Source organism: Pristiophorus japonicus, chromosome 11, assembly GCF_044704955.1.
Source record: "Pristiophorus japonicus isolate sPriJap1 chromosome 11, sPriJap1.hap1, whole genome shotgun sequence".
NCBI classification, from domain to species: Eukaryota; Metazoa; Chordata; class Chondrichthyes; family Pristiophoridae; genus Pristiophorus; species Pristiophorus japonicus.
The window spans coordinates 68,642,392-68,670,089 of record NC_091987.1 but is presented as its reverse complement, the minus strand read 5'-3'; the positions used below and the strand labels follow the sequence as shown (position 1 = coordinate 68,670,089).

Here is a 27,698-nt window from a genome sequence, read left to right as displayed (position 1 = left end):
ACCTTGTTCATCACTATGGGGTACCATATCAAAGGCCTTTTGAAAATCTAGATAAATTACATCTACTGCATTACCATTGTCTACTTTCTCTGTTAGCTCTTCAAAATATTCAACAAGGTTGGTCAAGCAAGACTTTCCCTTTTGAAATCGATGCTGAATATTTATTACTGTATTTTTGCTTTCTAGATGTTCTTCTATTTTCTCCTTTAGTAGGGATTCGATTATTTTTTCTATCACCAATGTTAAGCTGACTGGTCTAGAATTCCCTGGACATGTTCTATCCCCTTCTTAAATATAACTTTATTATGTTAGCTATCCGCCAGTCCTCTGGCACTACATCTTTTTCTAACGAATTATTAAATATGTGTAGTAGTGCCTCGGCTATCTCTTCCCTAGATTCTTTTAAAATGCATGGATACAATCCATCCGGACCAGGGGTTTTATAGTTTGAGTAGTTTATTTAATATATCCCCTGTTTTTATTTTAAATGTACTTATCTCATTACTAATCTCTTTGTCCAATGCCATGTCCACCTGTTCTATCTCCCTAAATACTGAAGCAAAATAATTATTTAATATTTCTGCCATCTCTCTATCGTTACCTGTGGTATTATTTTGTCTATCCCTTAATGGCCTTATTCCCATCCCAATCTTCCTTTTTTATTGATGTGCCTGTAAAATATGTTACTATTTTGTTTTATGTTCCTTGGTCATTTAATCCTAATTTTTTTTTTGATGTACCTCCTAATCGCTTCGTATTCTCCCTCATCATGCCCTCACCTGCCCTCTATGTACTTAATGTATGCCTCTTTCCTTATCCTCAATTGTTCCTTTATCGCTTTATTCATCCATGGAGTCTCATTAGTTTTTAGTTTGTTCTTTTCTTTTAATGTAATATATTGTTCCTGCATTCTGTTGAACACCGTTTTAAATGTTTCCCATTGCTGTTCTACATCAATTTTGCCAATATTGTTGCCTATTTTATTTTCCCAGGTTCTATTCTCAGCCCCTCAAGATCAGTTTTTCTCCAATCTATTACCCTAGTTTTTGTCATACTTACGTGCTTCTCAATTATCATCTTAAAGTATATTATATTATGGTCACTAATGCCTAGATGTTCCCCTAATTTTACTTCTCTTATCTGCTCTCATTCATTCCCCATTACTAGACCCAATAACAAATCCTCCCTTGTTGGCCTTTTACATATTGGGTTAGAAAGGAGTTCTGTACACATTGTAGGAACTCCATTCCCTGATCCCCTTTACCTACATCTTCTATCCAATTAAGTAGTTGAAATCCCCCATGATCATTATTCTATGTTTTTTACTCATTTCCCTAATTTGTCTGCATATTTCTTCCTCCATTTCCCTTCCAGTATTAGGTGGTTTGTTGACTACATCTATTAGTGTAATTGATCCTTTATTATCTTTTACCTCTATCTATATGGATTCTATTGGAGATTATTACCCTCGAGATCCTGCTTTTTAAATTAGAGTCTAACTCCTGATACTCTTTCAACAGGACCTCCTCCCTGTTCCTGCATATGTCGTTTGTTCCGACATGGACCACGACAACTGGATTTACACCCTCCCGTTCCAATTTCCTCTCTACAGATCAAAACATAACTAATAATGACTTTTCACTCAAATAAATATCTTTAGCAAGCCAAAGGCTACTTTGTCCAATATCTGAAAAATCTACCCAGAAGGTTTGCTCATCTCCAATTCAAGAAACATGCAGTCATTATCGCTTTAAAATTGTTTTATAGAACTAAATCCCAATTACCCAGAAGCTGAAATTATAATAATAATACTTGCATTTATATAGCATCATATCATGTTGAAACATCTCAAAACACTTCACACAATAAATTACTTTTGAACTGCAGTACTGTTATTCGTATAAGCAAATTGCATACAAATTGTAAAATTTCCAACTAGGTAGAAGAAAAGTTTCCATCTAAGTGGTTTGAATGTATTTAAATTGGGTTTCATTATCCACTCGATCCTACCACTTGCCGGTGGCACATCTCGTAGTAACTTAATTTGTCAGGTTGTGTTTAAATGCACTCGGGCCTAGATATTCGATTGTGCCCGAAAAGGGGCGTGCAGGGGATGGTGCATGTGCTGTCTTGCCTGATCATGTGCGCACAGGGCCTATGTGAAATCCATGCTGGGAACTCATTATCATGTGTCAGGTGTGCAGCCAGCAATTCTTACAAAGGAGCTGCACTCTGACTGTAGACAGCAGGAAACGTTGAAAGGTGCAAAGTGGCTGCAAGAGGTCCCGGGAGGGTTCCTAGGTTCTCTGATGCACCATTGGGAGGCCTTGGTCCAGGCGGAGGGGGATCCTATTCCCCCCCGGGGAGCAGAAAGCTGTCCAGGCAACACTTAGGCCACTAGTGGGAAGACGTGGCTGAAGAGGTCAATGCAAGAAGCTTTGATCCCACCTGCAGTGAAGCTCAGACAGCTGCCACCTTGGGTTCAGAAGCCAGTGTTGACAGGGGCTTCTGGAGTGTCACATCACTCCTTAACTCTGTTGTCACAGAGGTACAGCCCCAGGAGTTGCCTGCTGTCCTCTCTCAGGGCGTCAGCATGCCTGTATTTCCGCCACGCAATCGGCCAGTGCCCTTGTTAGTGCATCACAGCCAGCTGGGCCAAACTGTCCCGGCCCACGCTAAGATGCTGCAGGCTGTAGCCATGGCACTGCTATTGATACTGCTCCAGATCTTCTTACTCTTTGCCCTTAGCATCATGCTGCCCCAGTGCTGGTCCCTCAGTAAGGCAAAGTTATGCAGCATATTCCGGAAACACAGTCAGGGCTCCTTAGGAACAGTCCAGGCAGCGGAAGCATTGCTTGAGCACACCGATTGTCTGCTCAATTATATTTCTGGTGCCAGCATGGCTCTTGTTGTAGGCCATCTCTGCTGCTGTGCCCAGGTTCCGGATAGGAGTCATACCTATGCACCGAATATCCCTAGTTGTCCAGTAGCCAATTTGAAACCTGGAAACCTGGTTGGAATAAAGGCGTCAATCATATAGGACTGACGCAGGATAAATGAATCATGACCGCTGCCATGAAACCTGGCACAGATCTACATGGTGCGCTACTTCTGGGAATGGTATCACTTCTATTGAGAAAGATGCCAGGATGGTAATAGTGAATATGGAAGGCAATATGCATGCAGTCTACAGGACCTTAAACCCTAGGGAAGCCTGCAATGGTTTGCTCTGACCATGATGAATGTGAAGTATGTATTCCCCCTGGAGTAGAGTGTTTTGGTCACCTCCCTGATATAGTAACAGCACAGCAAACTGGGAGATGTAGCTAAAGCCACCTGCTGCAGCCTGGAACAACCCCGTGGTGTGAAGGTTAAGGGTCACGGTGACCTTGACCGCCACAGACAGGGCCATCCAAGCCCTGACTCGGAGCTCCAGTCATGGTTGAGGCAGGTGACATAGCTCGGTGACAGCCTCCTTTGTGAAGCGCAGGTGCCCAACACATTGCTCCTCAGCGAAGTTGCACTATGGGAAATGCTGCCTGATTACCCTCTGTGGGTATGGCCTCCTTCACAGTGCCCTCATCCCAGCTGCTCCTGCTCTCTCTTGTCTTCTTCACTGCTCCACCTCCTCCAGCCCCAAAGGCAGTCCACCCATGACTGGAATATGCTTTTTCCAAAGCAAACAAAAGCAATCCAAAAGTAGCACAGCATTGTTCCCAGAGTCAGAATCATTTGTGGAATGGGGAAAATAGGCAAAAAAGGGACTAGAAATGAACTAGCAGCCTAAAAGGATAAACCAACAACAACAACTTGTATTTATATAACAACTTTAAAGTAGTAAAATGTCCCAAGGTGCATCACAGGAGCACTGTCAAACAAAATTTGACACCAAGCCACATAAGGAGATATTAGGATAGAAAAGAGGTAGGTTTTAAGGAACATAAAGAAGGAAAGAGAGATAGAGAGGCATAGAGGTTTAGGGAGCGAATTCCAGAGCTTAGGGCCTTGGCAGCTGAGGGCAGAGCCACCAGTGGTGGAGCAATTAAAATCAGGGATGGGCAAGAGGCCAGAACTGAAAGAGCGCAGAGCTTGGAGGGTTACAGGGCTAGAGGAGATGACAGAGATAAGCAGGGGAGAGGCAAGGAGGAATTTGAAATTAAGGATGAGAATTTTAAAATCGAGGCAACTAACCTGTATGGACTGGGTCAATGAATAGCACTTCTATGGGGTCCTTGTTGACTGTTAGAACAATGATTTTCTGGGCGAGTTTATCACTTGACAAGTCAGGCACTGAGACAGACCTATTTCCCAAAAGGGTTCTACAATAAGTAAAGGAGCCTTATTTTATTATAATGAGATGTTTTAATACTTCCAGTACAGGTCCTGGATAACCACGGAGCAGTCTGGTCTAATATAGCATGCAGTGTACCACTGACGCAGGAAGGGCGATATATTGGACCCTGAGGCTCCCGTTTTATACCTGTAAAACGGGCGCAACCTGATCGAATTTCTAGGCTTATATGCCTTTGAAACTCTGTGACATGTAAGCCTCAAACTCACAATCACAAAAAAATCATATATGTTGACACATCTGCTCAGGATCTTGCTGTCAAACAAAGAGTTAAGAATTGCAGTGAACTGCACAAATGGTCTGCCACCATATTTGCTATTAAAAACCTTGGCTGTTCACTAAGCTGAACAATGTAGAAAATTGAGTTTTGTAAACAGGAATTTCTGCTTTGATGGTTCCTATCTTGTGTTGTGGACTGCAGGATCATTTACAACACGTCAAATTTAGGATATGATACCATCGGATATACATTCCCAGTTCTGAGAATCCTGCTGCATACATATCCCAGAAACAGTGGATTTAGCTGATCTCCCATTGCTCATAACCAGGTACAGTCCCAATCATAAACAAGACACAATTTATCCAGTTGGCTGGTTGATGACAAACACAATCGTTTGTTTCTATAAAGCAGGAGACGCTTAGGGGAGTTAAACCAAGAAAGCAATTAAGTACAAGGGGAAGGTTTGATTTAAGATGATAAATGATCTAATACAGAAGACACACAGTACATAATTTAATCAGGGTTACAGCCCTGACATTGTATTACATCTCAGTGTCAAAGTTCTGTCTCTGGTTGTTGCTGGTGCAGCTGTTGAGTCATCAGAGACAACTGCAACAGCAACTATACAAGGCCGACTTCCAGTTACCAAATTATCCCTTGATGCTTCAGCTGCTTTGTGCATTGTAATCTTCATTCCCCACTTTGGTTTTCACACGGATCCGATATTAAACTTACTAAAGGAGACTGCTGCCTACTGGCTTGTTAATAAGTTAATGGAATCTTGATGACCCCTTCATTTTCTTTTGCATAATATACTTTTAATCTACGTAAAATATAAAGCAATCAGACTCGTGTCAGAAAGAATGATTAAGAACAAGATTACATTTCATAAATATGAGTAAGCATTTAGTGGAAATATAATTTGTAATGAAATATAATACATGATCCCTTTGTGAGCTTCTAAATATCTTGGGCCTGAAATTCATAGTCCCCGAAAGGACAGCTACTGCGGAGTTTGGGTGGCCAAGCGAAAAAAAATCAATCGGCCACCGCAGTCGGGTGATTTTCCCTCCCTGAGCCATATTCAGCTCGGGGGGAGCGGGGGGAGGGGGGTTCCGGGGTGAAGCCGAAGTAAAAGAGGGCTTCCCGCGGTAAGGTAAGCAGCGTGCCGGCCACTGGAAAACGGCCACCACAGGGATTTTCAGCTGTAAAAAGGTAGGACTTCTTCAGATAGTGCCCCTGCGAGGTATTCGAGTCAGTGCTCAAATGCAACACTGCTGGAATGTTGCCATGATCGGGGCTCTTTGGAAGGGAAATTGTTTTATTAATTTTAGTGGTTTTATTTCAGATTCCATCATCACAGTATTTAGCCTTTCATATAGTTGTGTTAATTATTCGTGTTTTTATTTCAGATTCCATCATCCGCAGTATTTAGCTTTTCATATACTTGTGTTAATTATTAGTGTTTTTATTTCAGATTCCATCATCTGCAGTACAGGCAACTCTCGATTATCCGCACACGGATGCAACGGGAAACCGTTGTAACGGCATTTAAAATTCCGTGTGTCTGACGTCACTTTGAAACTCTGATGTTCCTTTCAAATGTTGCCTGTTGAGCCTTGCTTTTAAGCGCCCTGCCTTGCCTCTGCTGTTGCTGCTGCTCGCACACAGGTCCACTGCCTCTCATAATTCATTAAAATGCCATGAACAGATACAGAAAGTAATCAACAAGCCTAATGGTCTTTAGATCTAAAGGACTAGAACTCAAGGATTAGAAGATACACTACAGCTATTGGTTAGAGCACACCTGCAGTACTGTAAGCTTTAACTGTTATGTCAACTCGCTCTAACGGAGAAATCGTTTATCCGGCATACCCCAATCCCCAAGGGACCTGGATAATCGAGAGTTGCCTGTATTTAGCTTTTCATATAGTTTTTTAAAATTGTTTTGGCTCCATTCAACCAGCTGAATGCTGCTCAGAGGTTTGCACATACCTTTGTACAACGTTCAGGTCTGACTCTTTAGTGGAGGCCTATGGGTTGCAGAGACCTGTTTGACAGGATTCACTCTGAGGATGGGCGGAGTGTTGGTATGATGACACCTGGGGTACACTTGTTCAGAAGCAGGGCAGCATGCAGGAGAAGGCGTCGCCATCATTACCGTGCAGGGAGGCAGTGTGCAAGGGAGGCAGCAGCAGCAGCCATCATTCTGCGCCAGACCAGTGTGCCCGCCATCTTGACCGGCCCGAATCAGGATTGTGGTTGGCTGCTTGGGGACAAGGGCTATCCCCTGTCCATGTGGATGCTCACTCTACTGTGGAATCCCAGGACAGCACCAGAGAATGTATACAATGACGCTCATTGTGCCACCAGGTGCATCAATGAGCAGTGCATAGACATCCTTAAGCAGAAGTTCCTGTGCCTGGACCGTTCTGGTGGCACCTTGCAGTACTCTCCTCAACGGGTCACCATAAGCGTCGTGGTCTGCTGCATGCTGCACAACCTGGCCATCATGAGGGGACAGCCGCTGGAGGTCGAGCCAGCAATACCACCTGAGGAGGAGGAGGAGGAGGATCCCCGTCGCCCCAAAGCTAGGAGGCATCGACCCATTGCCACCCTGGGAGGGTGCGTCCTCACATATATGGAGGTACCTGACACCTCCGCTGCAATCTCCCTCCATGCATTATATACTACCTGTCTGCCAGGTCTCTCCACGTCAGGAAACACTATTCTTCTTCTGTCCTCCACACCGTCCATCAGTGTCTCCAGCTCCATATCAGTGAACCTGTTGGCTCTCCTTGCACCTCTTACACCAGCCATCCCTCCAAACTCCTTCTCCCCACCCCCTCAGGGCCTTGGTGCAAACCCTGGCGAGCAGCTGGCTCATTAGAAACCCTTACCTACATGCTGAATTTCTCAGTGGTGATAATGCTCAAATTAAGACAGCCACACTGCTGAAAAATCCACTTTGAAAGGATTCATTAGTGCGGGAATCCATTTATTCGCTTTTGGAGCTGAATATGGTGTGGCCCAGCCACTCAAAGATTTTGGCGCTAATGGCCACAAAAAGGTGGGGGAAGCATTAGCTTTCCAGTGGTACTGAATTTCGGGGCCCTTGTGTCCTTTTGCCTCACAGTGTAAATGCTGTATATGTTGGAACTAAATCAGCCCAAACTTGTTAAAATTGGTGTGTAATATTCACTGATGAGAGAGTAGGGTAAGAATGTGAGCTTATTTATATAACCAGGTAATATATAGAGTCTGAATTTAATCAAAGTACAGACCCTGTTTGCTGCGATATGCTGCAGGTAATTTAAATTTTAAAATGAACATTGGATTCACCCATTTTGTTCGCTAAACCTGTCAAACTTTCAAACACCAAACTGGCTGGAACCCATCTCAACTTTTGGTGCAAGATCCATACAATGAGGTAGGAATAGTTTCGACACTCACACATTCCAAAACATGACAGTCATTATTTTGACTGCTGCTGCCTTTCTGTGGGAAACTTACTCTTTCATACAATGCTTTCTCACCTACTTATCTTCTCCAACCCATCAGGATCTGTGAGTGAAAGAAGTTAAAGAAAAGAGCAAATGTGTTTAAAAAAAATCTCTTGCGGGCAGAGTTCACCTATATGCCTGTATTTGTACTTCAGACTTTGCTGGATATGGCCCTTATGGCTAAAGGGGTCAAGGGGTATGGAGAGAAGGCAGGAAAGGGGTACTGCGGTGAATGATCAGCCATGATATTGAATGGTGGTGCAGGCTAGAAGGGCCGAATGGCCTACTCCTGCACCTATTTTCTATGTTTCTATGTCTAGTGAAGATAAGTTGAAGAAAACCATTGTGAGGGAGGGCTGGAGCAGTCATCCAGTGGTGACCATTCTTTTCCCCCATTGGTTGGTTCATGAAACGACCCCACGGCATAAGTAGGGTGGATTCATAAACTGCTCACTAATCAGGAAAAGGGGAATGTCACTCTTACATTTAAACTGTATGCACCAGGCTCCAAATGCCATGAAATGTTCAATATTATAAATAAGCAGATAGGGTAGTTAGTTTTCTTCTACCATAAGAAACTTAAGACTACTGAGTGGACAACCACCTCCTCAAGGTGATTTTATCACCAACTCCAAGTTGCAGGTAAACAGATGCCAAATTATAATGTTAGCACTAATGGCCCAGTTATTCTGCATATGTGGCATTGGTACAACACAATCTTTCACATCACGACAGTGCTAAATGTGCAGCTTGTCACCCAAAATGGCAAACTAAGGGCGACCCATTCGCATCCATTGATATTTGCCACCAGTGGCAAGTAGAAATCAGAGATAACCAACTGCCATTTTGATGCTTCCGACAGCAATGGTGTCACTTTCAAATTAGGTTATTCTGTTGAATGTCAGCTTGGCTCAGTTGCCTCCAAGTCAGAAGGTTGTGGGTTCAAATCCCACTCCAGGACTTCAACATATAATTTATGCTGACACTGCAGTGCAGTACCAAGGGGGTTAAATTGAGACTCCACTTACCTGCTCAAGAGGGGCATTTAAAGAGCAAGGAGTTCTCCCAATGTTCTGGTCAAAATTCTTATAGGGCTTGACAGGGTAGATGCAGGGAGAATGTTTCCCCTGGCTGGGGAGTCTAGAATCAGGCGTCACAGTTTCAGAATAAGGGGTTGGCCATTTAGGACTGAGATGAGGAGAAATGTCTTCACTCAGAGGGTGGTGAATCTTTGGAACTCTCTATCTCAGAGGGCTGTGGAGGCTCAGTGTTTGAGTATATTCAAGACAGAGATCGATAGATTTTTGGATATTAAGGGAATCAAGAGATATGGGGAGTGTAGGAAAGTGAAGTTGAGATAGAAGATCAGCTATGATCTCATTGAATGGCAGAGCAGGCTTGAGGGGCCGAATGGCCTACTCCTGCTTCTAATTCTTATGTTCTTGTGTCTGGGAAGGCCATTAAATTTGATCATGGCTGATCTGTACCTCAACTCCATTTACCCACCTTTGCTCCATATCCCTTGATAAAGTTCTTCCTGATTTCACTCGTAAATAGCCTAGCTGTAATTTTCAGATTATGCCCCCTGGTTATGGATTCCTCCACCAGAGGAAATAGTTTCTCTGTATCTCTATCATTTTAAAATCCTCGAAGAGATCATACCTCAACCGTCTAAACTCAAGGGAATATAAACCAAGTTAATGTGACCTGTCCTCACAATTAAACCTCGGTATCATTCTGGTGAATCTGCACTGTAGTCACTCCAAACCTCTTTCCTGAGATTCAGTGCCCAAAACTGAACTCAGTTCACTAGATAGTGTCTGACCAAGGCTCTGTACAACTGAAACATCATTTCCCCACTTGTGTATTCCAACCCCCTTGAGATAAAGACCAACAATCCATTAGTCTTTTTGATTATACAATGCATAATAAAGGTGCAGCAGTTATCATGGGTGACTTTAATATGCACATAGATTGGGCTAATCAAACTGGAAGCAATATGGTGGAAGAGGATTTCCTGGAGTGCATAAGGGATGGTTTTCTAGACCAATATGTCGATGAACCAATGAGGGGAGAGGCCATCTTAGACTGGGTGTTGTGTAATGAGAGAGGATTAATTAGCAATGTCGTTGTGCGAGGCCCCTTGGGGAAGAGTGACCATAATATGGTGGAATTCTGCATTAGGATGGAGAATGAAACAGTTAATTCAGAGACCATGGTCCAGAACTTAAAGAAGAGTAACTTTGAAGGTATGAGGCGTGAATTGGCTAGGATTGATTGGCGAATGATACTTGAGGGGTTGACTGTGGATGGGCAATGGCAGACATTTAGAGACCGCACGGATGAACTACAACAATTGTACATTCCTGTCTGGCATAAAAATAAAAAAGCGAAGGTGGCTCAACCGTGGCTATCAAGGGAAATCAGGGATAGTATTAAAGCCAAGGAAGTGGCATACAAATTGGCCAGAAATAGCAGCGAACCCGGAGACTGGGAGAAATTTAGAACTCAGCAGAGGAGGACGAAGGGTTTGATTAGGGCAGGGAAAATAGAGTACGAGAGGAAGCTTGCAGGGAACATTAAGGCGGATTGCAAAAGTTTCTATAGATATGTAAAGAGAAAAAAAGGTTAGTAAAGACAAATGTAGGTCCCCTGCAGTCAGAATCAGGAGAAGTCATAACGGGGAACAAAGAAATGGCGGACCAATTGAACAAGTACTTTGGTTCGGTATTCACTAAGGAGGACACTAACAACATTCCGGATATAAGAAGGGTCAGAGGGTCTAGTAAGGAGGAGGAACTGAGGGAAATCCTTATTAGTCGGGAAAATGTGTTGGGGAAATTGATGGGATTGAAGGCCGATAAATCTCCAGGGCCTGACGGACTGCATCCCAGAGTACTTAAGGAGGTGGCCTTGGAAATAGCGGATGCATTGACAGTCATTTTCCAACATTCCATTGACTCTGGATCAGTTCCTATCGAGTGGAGGGCAGCCAATGTAACCCCACTTTTTAAAAAAGGAGGGAGAGAGAAAACAGGGAATTATAGACCGGTCAGCCTGACATCGGTAGTGGGTAAGATGATGGAATCAATTATTAAGGATGTCATAGCAGCGCATTTGGAAAGAGGTGACATGATAGGTCCAAGTCAGCATGGATTTGTGAAAGGAAAATCATGCTTGACAAATCTTCTGGAATTTTTTTGAGGATGTTTCCAGTAGAGTGGACAACGGAGAACCATTTGTTGTGGTATATTTGGATTTTCAGAAGGCTTTCGACAAGGTTCCACACAAGAGATTAATGTGCAAAGTTAAAGCACATGGGATTGGGGCTAGTGTGCTGACATGGATTGAGAAATGGTTGTCAGACAGGAAGCAAAGAGGAGGAGTAAATGGGTACTTTTCAGAATGGCAGGCGGTGACTAGTGGGGTACCGCAAGGTTCTGTGCTGGGGCCCCAGCTGTTTACACTGTATATTAATGATTTAGACGAGGGGATTAAATGTAGTATCTCCAAATTTGCGGATGAAAATAAGTTAGGTGGCAGTGTGAGCTGCGAGGAGGATGCTATGAGGCTGCATTGTGACTTGGATAGGTTAGGTGAGTGGGCAAATGCATGGCAGATGAAGTATAATGTGGATAAATGTGAGGTTGTCCACTTTGGTGGTAAAAACAGAGAGACAGACTATTATCTGAATGGTGACAGATTAGGAAAAGGGGAGGTGCAAGAGACCTGGGTGTCATCGTACATCGGTCATTGAAGGTTGGCATGCAAGTACAGCATGCGGTTAAGAAAGCAAATGGCATGTTGGCCTTCATAGCGAGGGGATTTGAGTACAGGGGCAGGGAGGTGTTGCTACAGTTGTACAGGGCCTTGGTGAGGCCACACCTGGAGTATTGTGTACAGTTTTGGTCTCCTAACCTGAGAAAGGACATTCTTGTTATTGAGGGAGTGCAGCGAAGGTTCACCAGACTGATTCCCGGGATGACGGGACTGACCTATCAAGAAAGACTGAATCAACTGGGCTTGTATTCACTGGAGTTCAGAAGAATGAGAGGGGACCTCATAGAAACGTTTAAAATTCTGATGGGTTTAGACAGGTTAGATGCAGAAAGAATGTTCACAATGTTGGGGAAGTCCAGAACCAGGGGTCACAGTCTAAGGATAAGGGGTAAGCCATTTAGGACCGAGATGAGGAGAAACTTCTTCACTCAGAGAATTGTGAACCTGTGGAATTCTCTATCGTAGAGAGTTGTTGATGCCAATTCACTAAATATATTCAAAAAGGAGTTAGATATAGTGCTTACTACTAAGGGGATCAAGGGGTATGGCAAGAAAGCAGGAATGGGGTAATGAAGTTGCATGTTCAGCCATGAACTCATTGAATGGCGGTGCAGGCTAGAAGGGCCGAATGGCCCACTCCTGCACCTATGTTTCTATGTTTCTAATACTTTTTGTACTTTGTTAATAATAAAATATAATTTGCCATCTCTCTCATTTTCCTGGACAGGATAAATACAAAAGCTTACCGTCTGATATATAATGCTCTCCATGCATTTCCCTTCTACTTTCCTCCCTCTCTCCCTTTAATTTTATCAATATGCTTCTATGAATTTGCCTATTATCCTAAACGACAAACGTTGTATTTTTCATCCGCCTGGCATCCTCATCGAGTTGAAATCAAAACTCACTGCACTGTTTCCTATGCTAAATCAATCGTTTCCAGGACCTGAAAACAATTGGCCTTATCTCCCTCAGTCCTCCCATTCTCCTACACTTTGAAACTCAAACATGGCATCACTCGCTCACTGCTTCCTGATTTCCCTCTCCTCTCTGCAACATTTATGGGATCCTGCACTGTGAGCCTTGATCCACTCACTTAACGTTCCCCAAGTTAAAAAGCATCCTCATACATACATGTTCTGATTTTTAACCCCACGTGTCTCGTCTTTTGCTTCCAGATTATGTTCTGCTTTCTGTTAGAAAACCACAGTGGTAAAATTTAAGGCAGTTCTGAGTTTCACCTGCGTTCACTGCTGGCCAGAATCAAATTCTATCACGTGAGGGCAGGCAAACCTTTATGTCAACAACCATAAACAATAAAGCATGGACTTCGACTGAAAGAATATTTTATTGTGATTGTGTTACTCCTCATTGCAACAATAGGAGATAAGGCCAGCCTTCTCAGAATTGACAACAAAGCCCTTTTATACATACATCAAAGCCTTGCGTGTCTAGCTGTGCTACTATTGTGTTTACAGGCAACACAAAAGGTGATCTTTGTTCCTGACTGGTAGTAAATTGATCTACACTTAGTGATTATTTTTTTGCTTTCAAAGGAATATGGAATCGGAATAGGACACGTCAGTGGTGTACAAACAAACAGTGACTCCTCCACACAAAGAACAAGTCCTAACTGCATAATGTAAAGGAAAAGTAATGACTGTTCCATATGCAAAGAACATGCCCTACAGTATAATGTACAGGAAAAACAATGACTATTCCATTTACAAAGAACAAGCCCTGATAGTATAATGTGCAAGAAAAGCAGTGACTAGCACAGACAGAACAAGTAAACCATTGAATTGTCAAGACACACAAGACAAACTGTGACAACATACCATGGATAAAGCAAAACAGTCAATGGTCCATATGCAAAGACCAAGGCAAGCGGCAAAGATAATTTCACAACTTGTTATTCTCATTACCCTCTTTCTCACAAAAGTAAGTTAAGTGTCAGTACAAATACTGTATCAGTTCTTTGTGAAATACTGTCATTCTGATGGATGGGAGTGAAAATCTAAATTTTGTTCTTGGATTTGTTACAGTCCAAAGCAATGCAGAGTGGTAGACTTGATGAAGTTAACCTGCTCCGTTTTAGAGGTCATCTTCTACGGCACTGAAAAAATGTGGCTGAACTGCCAGTCTTCCATGAGATTATGGCTGGACTCACACACCATAGCTAGTAATTAAGCCAGACCTCCACATTTATACCACTTGGTGTTACATCTCAATATTCTGTATCAAACAAGGTGTCCACTGACTATTTCTCTTGCTTGTGGCTCTATCTCTAAGAGGGGTCTCAGAGTAACTGTCCCTTGTATTTGAACCACTTTAGGCAGCAGAGAGCAACTTTCCAAATATTTTTGTGCTCCCAACAACTACGAGAATCAAAATTATGGGACATCTGTTTTTCCTAAACTTGCCGCAGGCTGCCTCATAGAAAATAGAAAATAGGTGCAGTAGTAGGCCATTCGGCCCTTCGAGCCTGCACCACCATTCAATATGATCATGGCTGATTGTTCACCACAGTATCCCATTCCTGCTTTCTCTCCATACCCCTTGATCCCTTTAGCTGTAAAGGCCACATCTAACTCCCTTTTGAATATATCTAACAAACTGGCCTCAACAACTTTCCATGGTAGAGAATTCCACAGGTTCACAATTCTCTGAGTGAAGAAGTTTCCCCTCATCTCGGTCCTAAATGGCTTACCCCTTATCCTTAGACTGTGACCCCTGGTTCTGGACTTCCCCCAACATCGGGAACATTCTTCCTGCATCTAACCTGTCTAATTTTATATGTTTCGTCAGAATTTTATATGTTTCTATGAGATCCCCTCACATTCTTCTAAATTCCAGTGAATATAAGCCTAGTCGATCCAGTCTTTCTTCATATGTCAGTCCTGCCATCCCGGGAATCAGTCTGGTGAACCTTCGCTGCACTCCCTCAATAGCAAGAATGTCCTTCCTCAGATTAGGAGACCAAAACTGTACACAATATTCAAGGTATGGCCTCACCAAGACCCTGTATAACTGCAGTAAGACCTCCCTGCTCCTATACTCAAATCCTCTCGCTATGAAGGCCAACATGCCATTTGCCTTCTTCACCGTCTGCTGTACCTGCATGCCAACTTTCAATGACTGATGTACCATGACACCCAGGTCTCGTTGCACCTCCCCTTGTCCTAATCTGTCACTCATGCAGTTATGCCTCCTACAGGTGTATGTTCTTCCACCCGCTTCTATTAGAAAACAAGCAGCACAAATATAAACTTGGCTTCTCCACTTTATACTCATGCTGACTTTTTTTTCTCCCCAAGTTAAGATTAGCAAACAACCGCAATAGAATATGATACAAAAACAGTGACTAATCCATGTACATAGGACCAGCATACGGTAGAGTATTCAGAATAGGTAACAGTAGATGGTACAAGAAAAACAACGATTGTTCATACACACAGATCAAGCATCATCACGCGCCATCCTGACTTGGAAATATATTGCCGTTCCTTCATCGTCGCTGAGTCAAAATCCTGAAACTCCCTCCCTAACAGCACTGTGGAAGTACCTTCATCATCATCATAGGTAGTCCCTTGAAATCGAGGAAGACTTGCTTCCACTCCAAAAGTGAGTTCTCAGGTGACTGAACAGTCCAATACGGGAATTACAGTCTCTGTCATAGGTGGGACAGACAGTCGTTGGAGGAAAGGGCGAATGGGGAGTCTGGTTTGCGACACACTCCTTCCGCTGCCTGCGCTTGTTTTCTGCATGCTCTTGGCGACGAGACGCGAGGTGCTCAGTCTCCTCCTGGATGCTGTTCCTCCACTTCGGGCGGACTTTGGCCAGGGTCTCCCAGGTGTCGTGGGGATGTTACACTTTATCAAGGATGCTTTGAGGGTGTCCTTGAAACATTTCCTCTGCCCACCTGGGGCTCGCTTGCCATATAGGAGTTCTGAGTAGAGCACTTGCTTTAGAAGTCTTGTGTCGGGCATGCAAACAATGTGGCCTGCCCAACAGAGCTGGTCGAGTGTGGTCAGTGCTTCGATGCTGGGGATGTTGGCCTGATCGAGAACAGGGGATTTGCAGGATCTAGTGGAGACATCGTTAGTGGTATTTCTCCAGCGATTTGAGGTGTCTACTGTATGGCTCAGAGACATGGACCATATACAGGAGGGCAGGTATCACTACAGCCCTGTAGACCAAAAGTTTGGTGCCAGATTTGAGGGCCTGATCTTCGAACACTCTCTTCCTCAGGCGGCCGAAGGCTGCGCTGGTGCACTGGAAGCGGTGGTGAACCTTGTCGTCGATGTCTGCCCTTGTGTAATAGGCTCCTGAGGTATGGAAAGTGGTCTACGTTGTCCAGGGCCGCGCTGTGGATCTTGATGACTGGGGGGGCAGTGCTGTGTGGCGGGGTCAGGTTGATGGAGGACCTTTGTCTTACGAATGTTTAGCGTAAGGCCCATGCTTTCGTACGCCTCAGTGAAAATGTTGACGATGATTTGGAGTTCAGCCTCTGAATGTGCGCAGACGCAGGCGTCATCTGCGTACTGTAGCTCGACGACAGAGGATGGGATGGTCTTGAATCTGGCCTGGAGGTGATGAAGGTTGAACAGGTTCCACCTGGTTCTATAGTTTAGTTCCAATCCAGCGGCGAGCTGGTTGAGTGTGAGGTGGAGCACTGCAGCGAGGAAGATCGAGACGAGGGTTGGTGCGATGACGCAGCCCTACTTGACCCCGGTCCGGATGTGGATTGGGTTTGTGGGGGATCCATTGGTCAGGATCACCGCTTTCATATCGTCGTGGAGCAGGCGGAGGATGGCGACAAACTTTTGGGGGGCAGCCGAAACGGAGGAGGACGCTCCATAGTCCCTCGCAGTTAACAGTGTCAAAAGCCATTGTAAGGTCAAAGAAGGCCATGTACAAGGGTTGGTGAAAGTTCAAGTCCACCTATGGCCCAAGCACCCAAGGCCCCACCCCACTGCTGGCCAAGAACGAGGAGATACTCATCAAGGACACCGAGGAAGTCAGGGCCCGTTGGAAGGAGCACTTCGAAGATCTCCTTAATCGAGACTCTGCCTTTGACATGAGTGTCCTCGACTCCATCCCACAGCATGCTACCTGCCACCATCTCAGCAAAACCCCAGCCCTGCACGAGGTAGAAAAGGCCATCTGTCAGCTCAAGAACAACAAGGGAGCGGATGGAATCCCCGCTGAGGCACTAAAATATGGTGCAGAGGCACTATTGGCATGAATGCATGACCTCATCTCTCTCATCTGGAAGGAGGAGAGTATGTTGGGAGATCTCAGAGATGCCGTAATCGTGACCATCTTTAAAAAAGGGAACAAGTCTGACTGCGGCAACTACAGAGGAATCTCCCTGCTATCGAGCCACTGGCAAAGTCATCGCTAGAATCCTCTTCAACCGCCTTCTCCCTGTGGCTGAGGAGCTCCTCCCAGAGTCACAGTGCGGATTCTGTTCACTATGGGGTATAACAGACATGATCTTTATGGCATAGCAACTGCAAGAGAAATGCAGGGAAGAGCACCAACCCTTGGAAGTACCTTCACCATACGAACTGCAGCGGTTCAAGAAGGCAGTCAGTAGTGGGTAATAAACGCTGGCCTTGCCAACGACGCCCACATCCCGTGAATGAATGGGAAAAAAGCAAGGCATATAATATACAAAATTACTAGGAATTTTGTAAAATGGTGACCTGGTTCCCACACACGAGGCAAGGCAGCAGCAATACTTTGCAAAACCAGTGACTGGGCCTTACAGACAGGACAAATCACCAACAGCGCAAGCAAAAAATGTGATTGGTTTCCTTATAAGATTAATTGACAGTCGTCTGTACAAGCTAAGCAGTGACGGGCAGCCCTACAGGACATCTGGCAGCAACATCAAGGGTAGATGATGACTAACAGAAGGCAGCTGCAAAAAATCTTCAATAGATAAACACTGTCATTCTGATCTGGAAATCTGACAGCTATTCTTATTTAGGCCGGGCTGAAATAATTTTTATTCAGAATTTACATATATCTGTCAAAAAAATCACTTCTTTTCTGTCAGTGCAGGCCGTGCAAAATACAATTGTTAAGTTGGTGCTGCTAAGAACAATATGGCAGCTGATGAACTCTGAAAGGAGCCACAGCATATCATGATAGAGAAAAGACTATCTTTAATCTGATCTTACCCTCACCAACAGTACCATCACCATAGAAAGAAAGAAAGACTTGCATTTATATAGCGCCTTTCACGACCACCGGACCTCTCAAAGCAATTTACAGCCAATGAAGTACTTTTGGAGTTTAGTCACTGTTGTAATATGAGAAACACAGCAGCCAATTTGCACACAGCAAGCTCCCACAAAGAGCAATGTGATAATGATCAGATAATCTGTTTTTGTTGATTGAGGGATAATATTGGCCAGGACACTGGGGATAACTCCCCTGCTCTTTCATAGAACTATAAAGCAAATTAGGCAGATGTCTGAAGGTTGCAGATCGTTTCCTTTCAAACCCTGATGGTAGCTCCCTGCTACACATGTTAAAAATAGGATATAGTGCCAATTCTATTTATTTGTTAAATTGTGGCTCAGCGCCATAATCCAGGCTCAATATAACTGAACCATTGAGGGAGGGTTAAAGGAGCTGCTCCAGTTAGTATGGGTACATCTAATGGGCAGCTCGCCACTAATCTATCAGTCGTTAGCTTTTGTAACTTTGTCAAATGTGCACGTGCGTGCATGCATCCTTTAAAGTGCAACTAGACGGAGAGGTAACTGACACAACCCAGAGTTCAAATCCAGTCTAGAATAATGTGAAAGTCTCCTCACTCTGCTGGCTGCAAGGATTCTCTATGAAAAAGTTTGGGGCAATATCACCCCAGTTGCTCATTAGCATTAATCAACATCACATAACTATCCATAAACAGACACAAATTGGCAAGCCCACTCAAAGAAACCACAAATATAGCTGCTCTGCGAAATAAATAAATTCACACTGGACCAGTAGGGGATGCTTTTCCGAAACGCAACATGTTCCAATTCTTCTTCCCATCATGCTTCAGATAGACTGCTATTCACAGGCTGGTTGGATAGCTTAAGTTTCTTACAAGCTTCCTTATTTGAAAAACAACAAAAGCAAAGTAGATGAAACTGTAAAAAGAAAGACGTGCATTTATGTAGCGCTTTTCACGACCACCAGACGTCCCACAGTACCATTTGAAGTGTAGTCATTGTTGCATTGTAGGAAAAATAGCAGATTCCTATTTCACTATAGGTGCAGCCAGTATAACAAGATTGAGCAGGGAAATCTAATCATAACACTTTGCATTGCAGTACATCACACCCAGTTCCAAGAATAGCTGCAATCACAGACCCATCTCAAATCTTTGTGAAATGTCATGCTTGCTTTACATTTCCTTTTGCCAAAGAAAATTTTACTTGCATGTGAATTCTACTTTTTTCCGATTAACATATTGTGGAAGTATATAGGATTGCAATCAAAGTATCTAAATCTAATGCTTATGTTTTATGTTCCATATATACATAAATACAAGAGAAGAACTTAAAGTCACTATTTGTGAGTTGAGAGTGGGGGAGGGGGGGCGATGGTACACTCTGGGGTGCTGCTCAGAGCCTAGTCCTGCTCTCCTTTTTGTTCCATGACTCTTTAGAACTAGTCTCCCAGTCTCCAGTGTGTTCCCCACTCCCACCCTTTCAGTGCAAGTCTCCCATTTTCCCTTTCTCAGATTCTTGGGGGGGGGGGGGGGGGTGGAATTGTGTAACACCCCGCTTGGGGTGGTAACAGCCGTGAGGTGGCATTTCCTGCCACAGGCGGGGAAGTCCCGCCCCGTGAACTAAAATATTGAGCTCCACTTGCTCTGTGGGGTGTGAGCGGGGCAGAAGGGATCAGTGAAGGGCACAGCGCTACGCGGTGAGACGTGTAGCCCTGGCGCGTGGACAGGGCTCTCCCCTTCATTATAGGGGAGGGGCAAGCTGACAACTCTGCGGGGGAGCAATGGGTACCTACCTGGACCACCGGGGAGTGGGGTGCTGTGGCATCAGCCCCGCACACAAACGGACTGCCGGGCTGGAAGATCACGGCACGGACCCTGCGATTCAACATCCAGCATTAAGTCATTCCATTTTTTTAAATTTTCAAATCGCCGCCTCCCCTTTAAATTTCGCCCCGCAAGCGGCCTACAGGCCGGAACCCGCCCCCTGAATCTGTCACCGGCGCTGCCTGGCACAGCTTCAGTGGGTGCTACCCAATTTTCACTCTAGGGCAAAAACGGGTTGTTGCGCACAGTGATGATGTCGTTATTGCCGACGCAGCAGAGTGGAGCGCTACCGGTAACCGCCGCTGCTAAACTCCCATGGAATTTTGCAGGCGTCGTTAGCAGCGCCAACCCCCCCCCACGGGCTTGTGCTCCCTTCTCTTCGCCCCAAAGTGCGTGAACAGTCAGCTTGCCAATTAAGCTCAAATTTCCCACATTCCAAGGAGCCAGTGTGACTGATGCGGTGGTTTCCTTAAACCAATGGAAGTTAAAATTCCCTGCTGTTGGAAATTAGGGCTAGTAATTGAAAGCTGCAAAAAATGCCATGCTATTGTAATGTTGACCTGTGTCTCATACATGGGCCATAGATTTTATTTGAGTCTTTCACCTGGAAGGTGCAAGAGAAGAGTGCAGGGTTGTCATCTTGCCCTGCATACAAATATACAGCAAATATTCACCTGCCGAGCCCTTTCTCGCTGATTGTCAGGATTTCATCAAAAACACAGTTTACTTGATCTTTCGGGCTAGATTTTCTTCTCTGGCAATAATTTGGCTAGAACTGTGGCAGGGTGGGCTTTGCACTCAATTGCGACCCCTGACGCTGCCAGGGTAGATTATCCTGGGTCAACCAATTTAAATGCTGTTGCGTGGGCTCCTGGTGGGATTTCTAGCTGAACCTGATAATCTGCGTGGGAGTGGGGAAGAGAAGCATGTTACAACTGCAGCCTTGAGTACTTCCATGACCAATTCCCTTTGGGTAAATGAAACAGGCAGACAATTTTAAAAACATTTTAACTTTTGCACACCAGTCAAGTGCAATGAATAGCCCTACTTTTAAAATTTTAAATTACCCTCCGCCTTAGCTTCTGGAATATAATAGCTGCTTAGGCGTAATGAAAGAAAATGCATCAGATGATGGATTTCCTTCATTAACATCTGATTTGTTTACACCCATCTAAATTCTGTCACCTCCCCACAAACCACTTCTGGGATTTTCCACTTCTGCAGGAAAATCCCAGAAGTGGCACATGGGGAAGTGACAGAATTCCCCAATTTCCCTCTCCCATCCATAATACCATACTAAGAAGAGTGGTAAAGGGGGAGGAACATCTCAGCTGATGATTTGTTTACTGAATAAAACATGAAGTTGTTTACAATATTATAGAGCTCAAGTCATGAGGTGGTTATAACTGCTACAGCTTTAAATGAAGGCTCTGTATCAGTGTCACACAAGGACAGGCTCTCAGATTTATCATTGTTTATTTAACTTTATCCAAGCCTCTCAAATTCTCTTCGCAATTTTCATTAACTTTTCACTTGTAGATATAAGCAAGCATCTGTAAATTTCCAAATATCCTACATAACAAGTGACTACACATCAAATGTGCGTCATTGGCTGTGAAGCATTTAGTACACCCTGGGAATGTGAAAGGTGCTATATAATTGCAAGTCTTTCTAAATATAGAACAATGAAATCGAATAAAAATAATAAAATACAAAATCAATGTCATAAAAACATAAATCAAAAGCATTTCTTCCTGTGATTTTATATTAATTTTATTTTTTTTAAACTTAAATATCTGAAAGCACAAAATACTGTTGCAGAGGCTTTTGTAGGTATGTCTTCAGAATCATTCAGATTGTGCAATGAAAAGCCCAAAGCCATCTTGTCTCTCGATTGGGAATACTAGACTGATAGGGATCAAATTCATATCCATCCACTGACTAGCAGAAAATCTGCTCACAGCCCTCCTTCTGAAGACAGGTATAGATTAGCCTCACACTCCCCACAAGACCACCAGAAATGGATGTGCAGCCATGCACCATTAAAATCTGTAATCTGTAAAGAATTGAATAACTCCATCTCAACAAGGTAGAAATTACTGGAAGAACATTGTAAATGATAATGCATACATGCACAGGGCCAGTCCCTCAGCACAGGAGTGCACTCAGAAGTCAGCGCAAACAGCATCATGTATTCATGGCAAGTGGACATTTTGCCCTTGTGTATTGGCTGTTTTTATGATGGAACAGTAAAAATGGCATTGTGCCTATTCAAGTGGGCATGTGTGTCACCAGCTGTTCTAAAAGGGACAGTTCATATGATTTCAGTTCATAATTCCTGCTCTCAGTTCATGTTCATCATTGAATGTCCTTAACTGCTGTCAGTTTTCTTCCATTGCTGGATGAAATGGTTTGCATGATAAACATTCATTATGTTAGTGAAATGCCCATTGGGAAAGTAAATGGGGTTTAGATTGTATTGCTAGGATCACAGCATACAAAATAAAAAAAAGAGTACCATACTTGGGCTATATAATGTTCTGTATGAAGTACTGCATCCAGTTTTGGTTCCTGCATGAGGTGATAGTACAGCTCTGGAGAAGATGCAGAGGAGGGTGACCAGAATGTTACTCATCCTTTGAACATTTAGTTAACAATACAGGTTCCAAGAATTTTGATCACTTTGGAGAAACACATTGTGGGGCTGAAATTGGCTATTGCCCCAGTTGGGGGGCGGTAACCTTTCCGAGGTTCGGACATTCTGCGCCCGGAGCAGAAGCCCCACTCCAGAAGCAAAATTGGGCTTACCGCCCCTGACAAGAAGTGGAATGCAATGTCGCACGCTCCACTTCCTCTCGGGACGGGATCGGGGGTGCTATGCAGGTGAATCACAAAGTGCTATGCGACCTTTCCGCGTAGCGCTGATGCATTTCAATGTCCCTCCCTTTCCGTTAAAAGGGGAGGGACGCTGCGAGCTCTGCAGGCCTTTTGATGGGCCTGCACAGGGCCACCAGGAATGCGGGGTGCCGTGGCCGCAGCCTGGCACCGAAACAGAGTGCCAGGCTGCACGATTGCCGCCCGGACATCGATGGACAACGGCCCGGCTGAAAAGTTGGGGGGAAAAAATTTCCCCTTTAACTTTCGACTGGTGATTGGTGTGTGACCCGGTTCGCAATCCGCGAGGCTGGCACTGACATCACCCATGACATACTCACGGGCGCTGAACAATTTCCGCCGTGGGGCGAAAAGGGGTCACCACGCATGTCGATGACGTCACCGCCGGAGGTGCGGCACCCCGGGGTGCTCCCAGTGGGGCGCAGCACTATTGGATTCATGCTTTCACTAACTCCCGCGCAATTTCACAGGAGCAGGTCGCGCCACCCCACCCCACCCTCATGCCCCGTTAGCGCCCCCCGGAGACACTAACGGGAGGCGCACAATAGGGGAATTTCACCCCCGCAGACTTGGAGAGGATATGATAGAGGTCTTTAAAATGATGAAGGAATTGGATACAGTCCAGTTAGATAGGTTATTTAAAATGGGAATGTAGGAGAAGACTTATGTCTATAACATCCATAGATAAAGGGTTAGGAGAGTCGCTACTCTCTGGAATGAAGCACCGAGACATGCTGCAAAAGTTGTTACAGTTCTTTAACTGGGATCTTCACAATTTCTGCGAGAGTAGATTTCCAGTTATAGTGAGTATATGTTACTAGTTAATTGCGATTATCATGTGCATGGGCTACTATGATCTCCTTGAATTGCTTTAGGGAGTTAAAGAGGAATTTCCCAGAGTTCTTTCTGAATTGGTCACAGGTTCGTTTTCCCTCTGTTTTTTTTTTAAACCTCTTCATGGTTAGGGGCTGGGGTACCACGACTGAATGGGCAGATTTTACATTCATTTTTTGTCATTTTTTCATATGGTTCTGACCAGTTAATAATTTAATTCAGAGCTGGGAGTGCTGTGGGATATGAAAAATTCACATTGCTAAAATAGGTCTTCCTTTTATGAGATTGGTGTTAAGACATATGGTTGGAGCGAGACATACTTCACTTTGTATCTAGTCTGTGATATGCCTGACTCAGGAATGCTTGATGTGACTGCTGGGTGCCCAAAATAGAAAAGTGTTTCATTTCCCAATAGCTGTTTCTCACTTTGAGCAGAAATATATATTTTTTAAATTAACATTCTGAATGAGGTGCATTTTACACTTCCAGAAATGTTGACAGGCAATGTAGTGCTTTTACACATATTAATTTGAGCTAGGAGTGCACTCTGATCTGAATTCACAGAGTTGAATCAAAATGAAAACATGACAAAGAAATAATAATTTCTAACAAAATTCAAATAAATCCTTATATTCTGAGCTGTACATAATTCAATATATAAATTAAATTCAGATCAAAGCTTATAAATGTCCAGATGCTATTGACTGGAATGACTGCTGTTCCCCCAATTCTAATATGGTACATGGAGTGATATTCAAATAACCTTATGCCTGTGGCATTATCACAAATTGTACATCAGCACTGAAATCTAAAGCCATTGGAAGTGATCATAATTCAATAATCCTCTACTGCAAAGGACATGTGGCCAATTTGGACTCAAAATTGATCAACATAATCGGACGAAGGATCAGCCACCTGAAACGTGAACTCTGCTTCCTCTCCACAGATGCTGCCTGACCTGCTGAGATTGCCAGCATTTTCTGTTTTTATTCCACATTCCAGCATCCGCAGTATTTTGCTTTTGTGTCAACATAATCGGAAGTCAATCCAGATTGGCCATGTAAACAAACATGGGCTTTCAGTACTGAAACTCGCCAGTAATTGATTGACTCCGTGCCTCGCTGGGTTATGCTACAGCTAGACTGTCATTGAACAAAAAGAAAAGGCGATGTTGGGCGAAGAGAGTCTGATCTACTTGTGAGCTTCATTGTTATTTTCAGTCCCCCCCCCCAAAAAAAAAAATGTAAATTTACACTAGTCAAAAATAAAGCAGAACTGTGAACTGATACTGAAAAAATGCTGAGTTTCTCTTTGTACTTTAAAAATACATCCACCATTTCAACACAGAAACTGCATTCATGAGCTTCTCTGAATTTTTAACACATGCGATTTAAATCAGAGATTTGTATAAGTACATCAAAGGATGTGTTTGGCTAACACTGAACACTTTAATTCACAATCCAAAAATCGTAGTCAACCGAAAGCTACAAATCTGTTCGAAATGTACTTTTTGATGCAAACACACTACCGTTATCACAGATACCATTAAGAGTGATTAAAAATCCTGAATCATGGAGCTAAATTTTTTTTAACTCACCCAATAACAATACGATCAAGTGGATCCGAAGGTAGTTCATTTTTGCCGAAGGTATGCTTTTTAATTGTTTAAACAACGCCTCTGTTTATAATCAGGTTGTAGCTCGGTCTCTCTCACAACGTGCTCTTTGCTTCTAATCCTAAATCACTGAAGATCCCGGCTTCAGCCTTGACCCTTGAGTGCCTCCATGGTGTGCGCCGAACCGAGAGCTGCTGTAGACAGAGAAATCGCGGGAGTGTCTCTGCAGTGAGTGATAGTCTGAGGTCCAGGTGAGGGCTGGATTTGGCCGAGGTTACAGCCAGGTGTGTGCAGGGCTCCTCACACCCTCTCTCCGCCTCCTCAGTTCATTCGAGCAGCCGCTGAGCTGCACTGGGAACACACAAGCACTCAGGCAATAGGCTGGAGTGTAATGGTTTGAATCATGGGATCCGCCCTGGAGCTGCTGGATGGGGATCCAATTACACAGCACTAGTGGAGGAAAATGGGCTGGATCTTGACGTTAAAGAGTGGGTGGAAATGTGGGTTGCATAAGCATTGGGAAAATGAGGGCAATGGATCAGAGATCGATAAACATAAATATAGTGAGGGGAGAAACGGAACAAAGAGTCACGCAGAAACCACGAAACAAAAGCGAAGGGAAAAAAACAGGGCAATGGGCAGAGACGCAGGTTCTTAACGGCAGAGAGGCAGAGAGAGACAAAGGGAATATGGACAGAGTGTGTCGTGCAGTGTGCTGTGCGCTGATATCAAAAATCAACCAAGTGCGAGGAGGAATAAGGAAAATAAAAATTGAGAAAGTGATAGAAGCTTTGCTGGCGCTACTCACTTGGTTCTGAACTAAATGCAATTTAAATTACTGTGAATTACATTTAGTCGTTCTGGTCCAAACCTGCTAAAATAATAATGCGTGCGAAACCTTATTATCCTGAAACTACAGTGAATTACAGAATTGGTATTTTCTTAATAAACCTGCTGCCTTAGTTGAAATATGGATGAATTCCTCTCTTCTATCTTACTTTTATTTTCCCCATAACTTGCAAAACACTAGTTTTGGAAGGGCCTGACTCCCAATACATCTTAATCAAATTTGCATCATACCTAAAACTATCTAACTCCGAACTAAGCCCCTTGTGTGGATATATTTGCCCCAGGTAAAAAGTCCTTTTGGTGTCAGCCTTGGCTCAGTGGGTATCACTCTAGCTTCTGAATCAAAAGGGTTGTGGGTTCAAGTCCCACTCCAGAGACTTGAGTGCAAAAAATTAGGGTGACACTTGACACTCTAGTGCAGTACTGAGGGAGTGCTGCACTGTTGGAGATGCTGTCTTTCGAATGAGACGTTAAACCAGGTCCCGTCTGCTCTCTCAGGTGGACGTAAAAGGTTCCATGGTATTATTTCGAAGAAGAGCAGGGAAGTTATCCTCAGTGTCTTGGCCAATATTTATCTGTCAATCAACATCACTAAAACAGATGATCAGATTATTATCACATTGCTGTTTGTGGGAGGTTACTGTGCACAAATTGGCTGCCGCATTTCCTACATTAAAAAAGTGACTACACTTCTAAAGTGCTTTACTGCCAATGAAGTACTTTTTGAACAGCTATTGGTCATGAAAGGTGCTTATAGAAATGCAAATGTTTCTTTTAAATTATGTAGCAGCTTTCAGTGGGTGTGTGTTTGCTAGATTGATCCCTGGTATTCTAGTGGGAGTGGAGATCATGTGGGTAATGTCATCCATCTGGTTTTGGGCCAGACAGACTGGTTTTTGAGTGGGCTAACTGGAGATCTCTAAAATTCCTACATTGCAACACTTCAAAAAGTATTTCATTGGCTGTAAAGTGCTTTGGGCAGCAAAGAAAACCATGTTCCTACATGAAAGGTCATTGACCTGAAACATTAATTCTGTTTCTCTCACCACAGATGCTGCCTCACCTGCTGAGAATTTCCACATTTTCTGTTTTTATACCATGATCCCACTCCCTGCCCACTCCAATCCCTGTCTGATTTTGGACTTGGCAAAATACAGTGGGCTCGAAATTCACGGGTTTACCGCTCTCCGCTAAGGCCCGTTTCTGGAAAAAATGGCGACGTAGGACTTGATGGCGCCATTTTGGTGAGGATCATAGCACTGCCGTTAGCAGTGTTGGCCCTATAAAAGCAAATCAGAAGAACATGATGTTATGCCGACTTGATGCCACGTCTGCAAACTTCGACCTCTTCGCTGACTTTAACGCTCAGCCCAAAGCACGCTCAAAAAAGTGAGCGAGTGAGCAGCAGACCTACAGAGATGCTGTCAGCACTTTTTAAAGGGACACACACATCTTTCAGGTGAGATTGGATTTAAGCTTTTGGTTTTTAAAATATTTTATTGAATTGGTGGCTTGGTGTAATAGATGTTAAAAGTTTTTTGGGCTGGATTTTCGGTTTTGCCATTTTCAGGGCAAAAACAGAGGCGGGG

The 27,698-nt window shown here is 43.9% G+C and overlaps 1 protein-coding gene across 1 annotated transcript in view; it reads right to left on the bottom strand.

Annotated features, from left to right (window-relative positions):
* Positions 1–25,600, bottom strand: part of igsf3 (immunoglobulin superfamily, member 3) — a 190,545-nt gene extending 164,945 nt beyond the window's left edge. Inside the window, exon 1 of the mRNA XM_070893490.1 lies at positions 25,243–25,600. Coding sequence (XP_070749591.1) covers positions 25,243–25,282 — 40 coding nt within the window. The 5' untranslated portion in view covers positions 25,283–25,600. The remainder of the gene's footprint in view (positions 1–25,242) is intronic.
* Between the last annotated feature and the right edge of the window lie 2,098 nt (positions 25,601–27,698).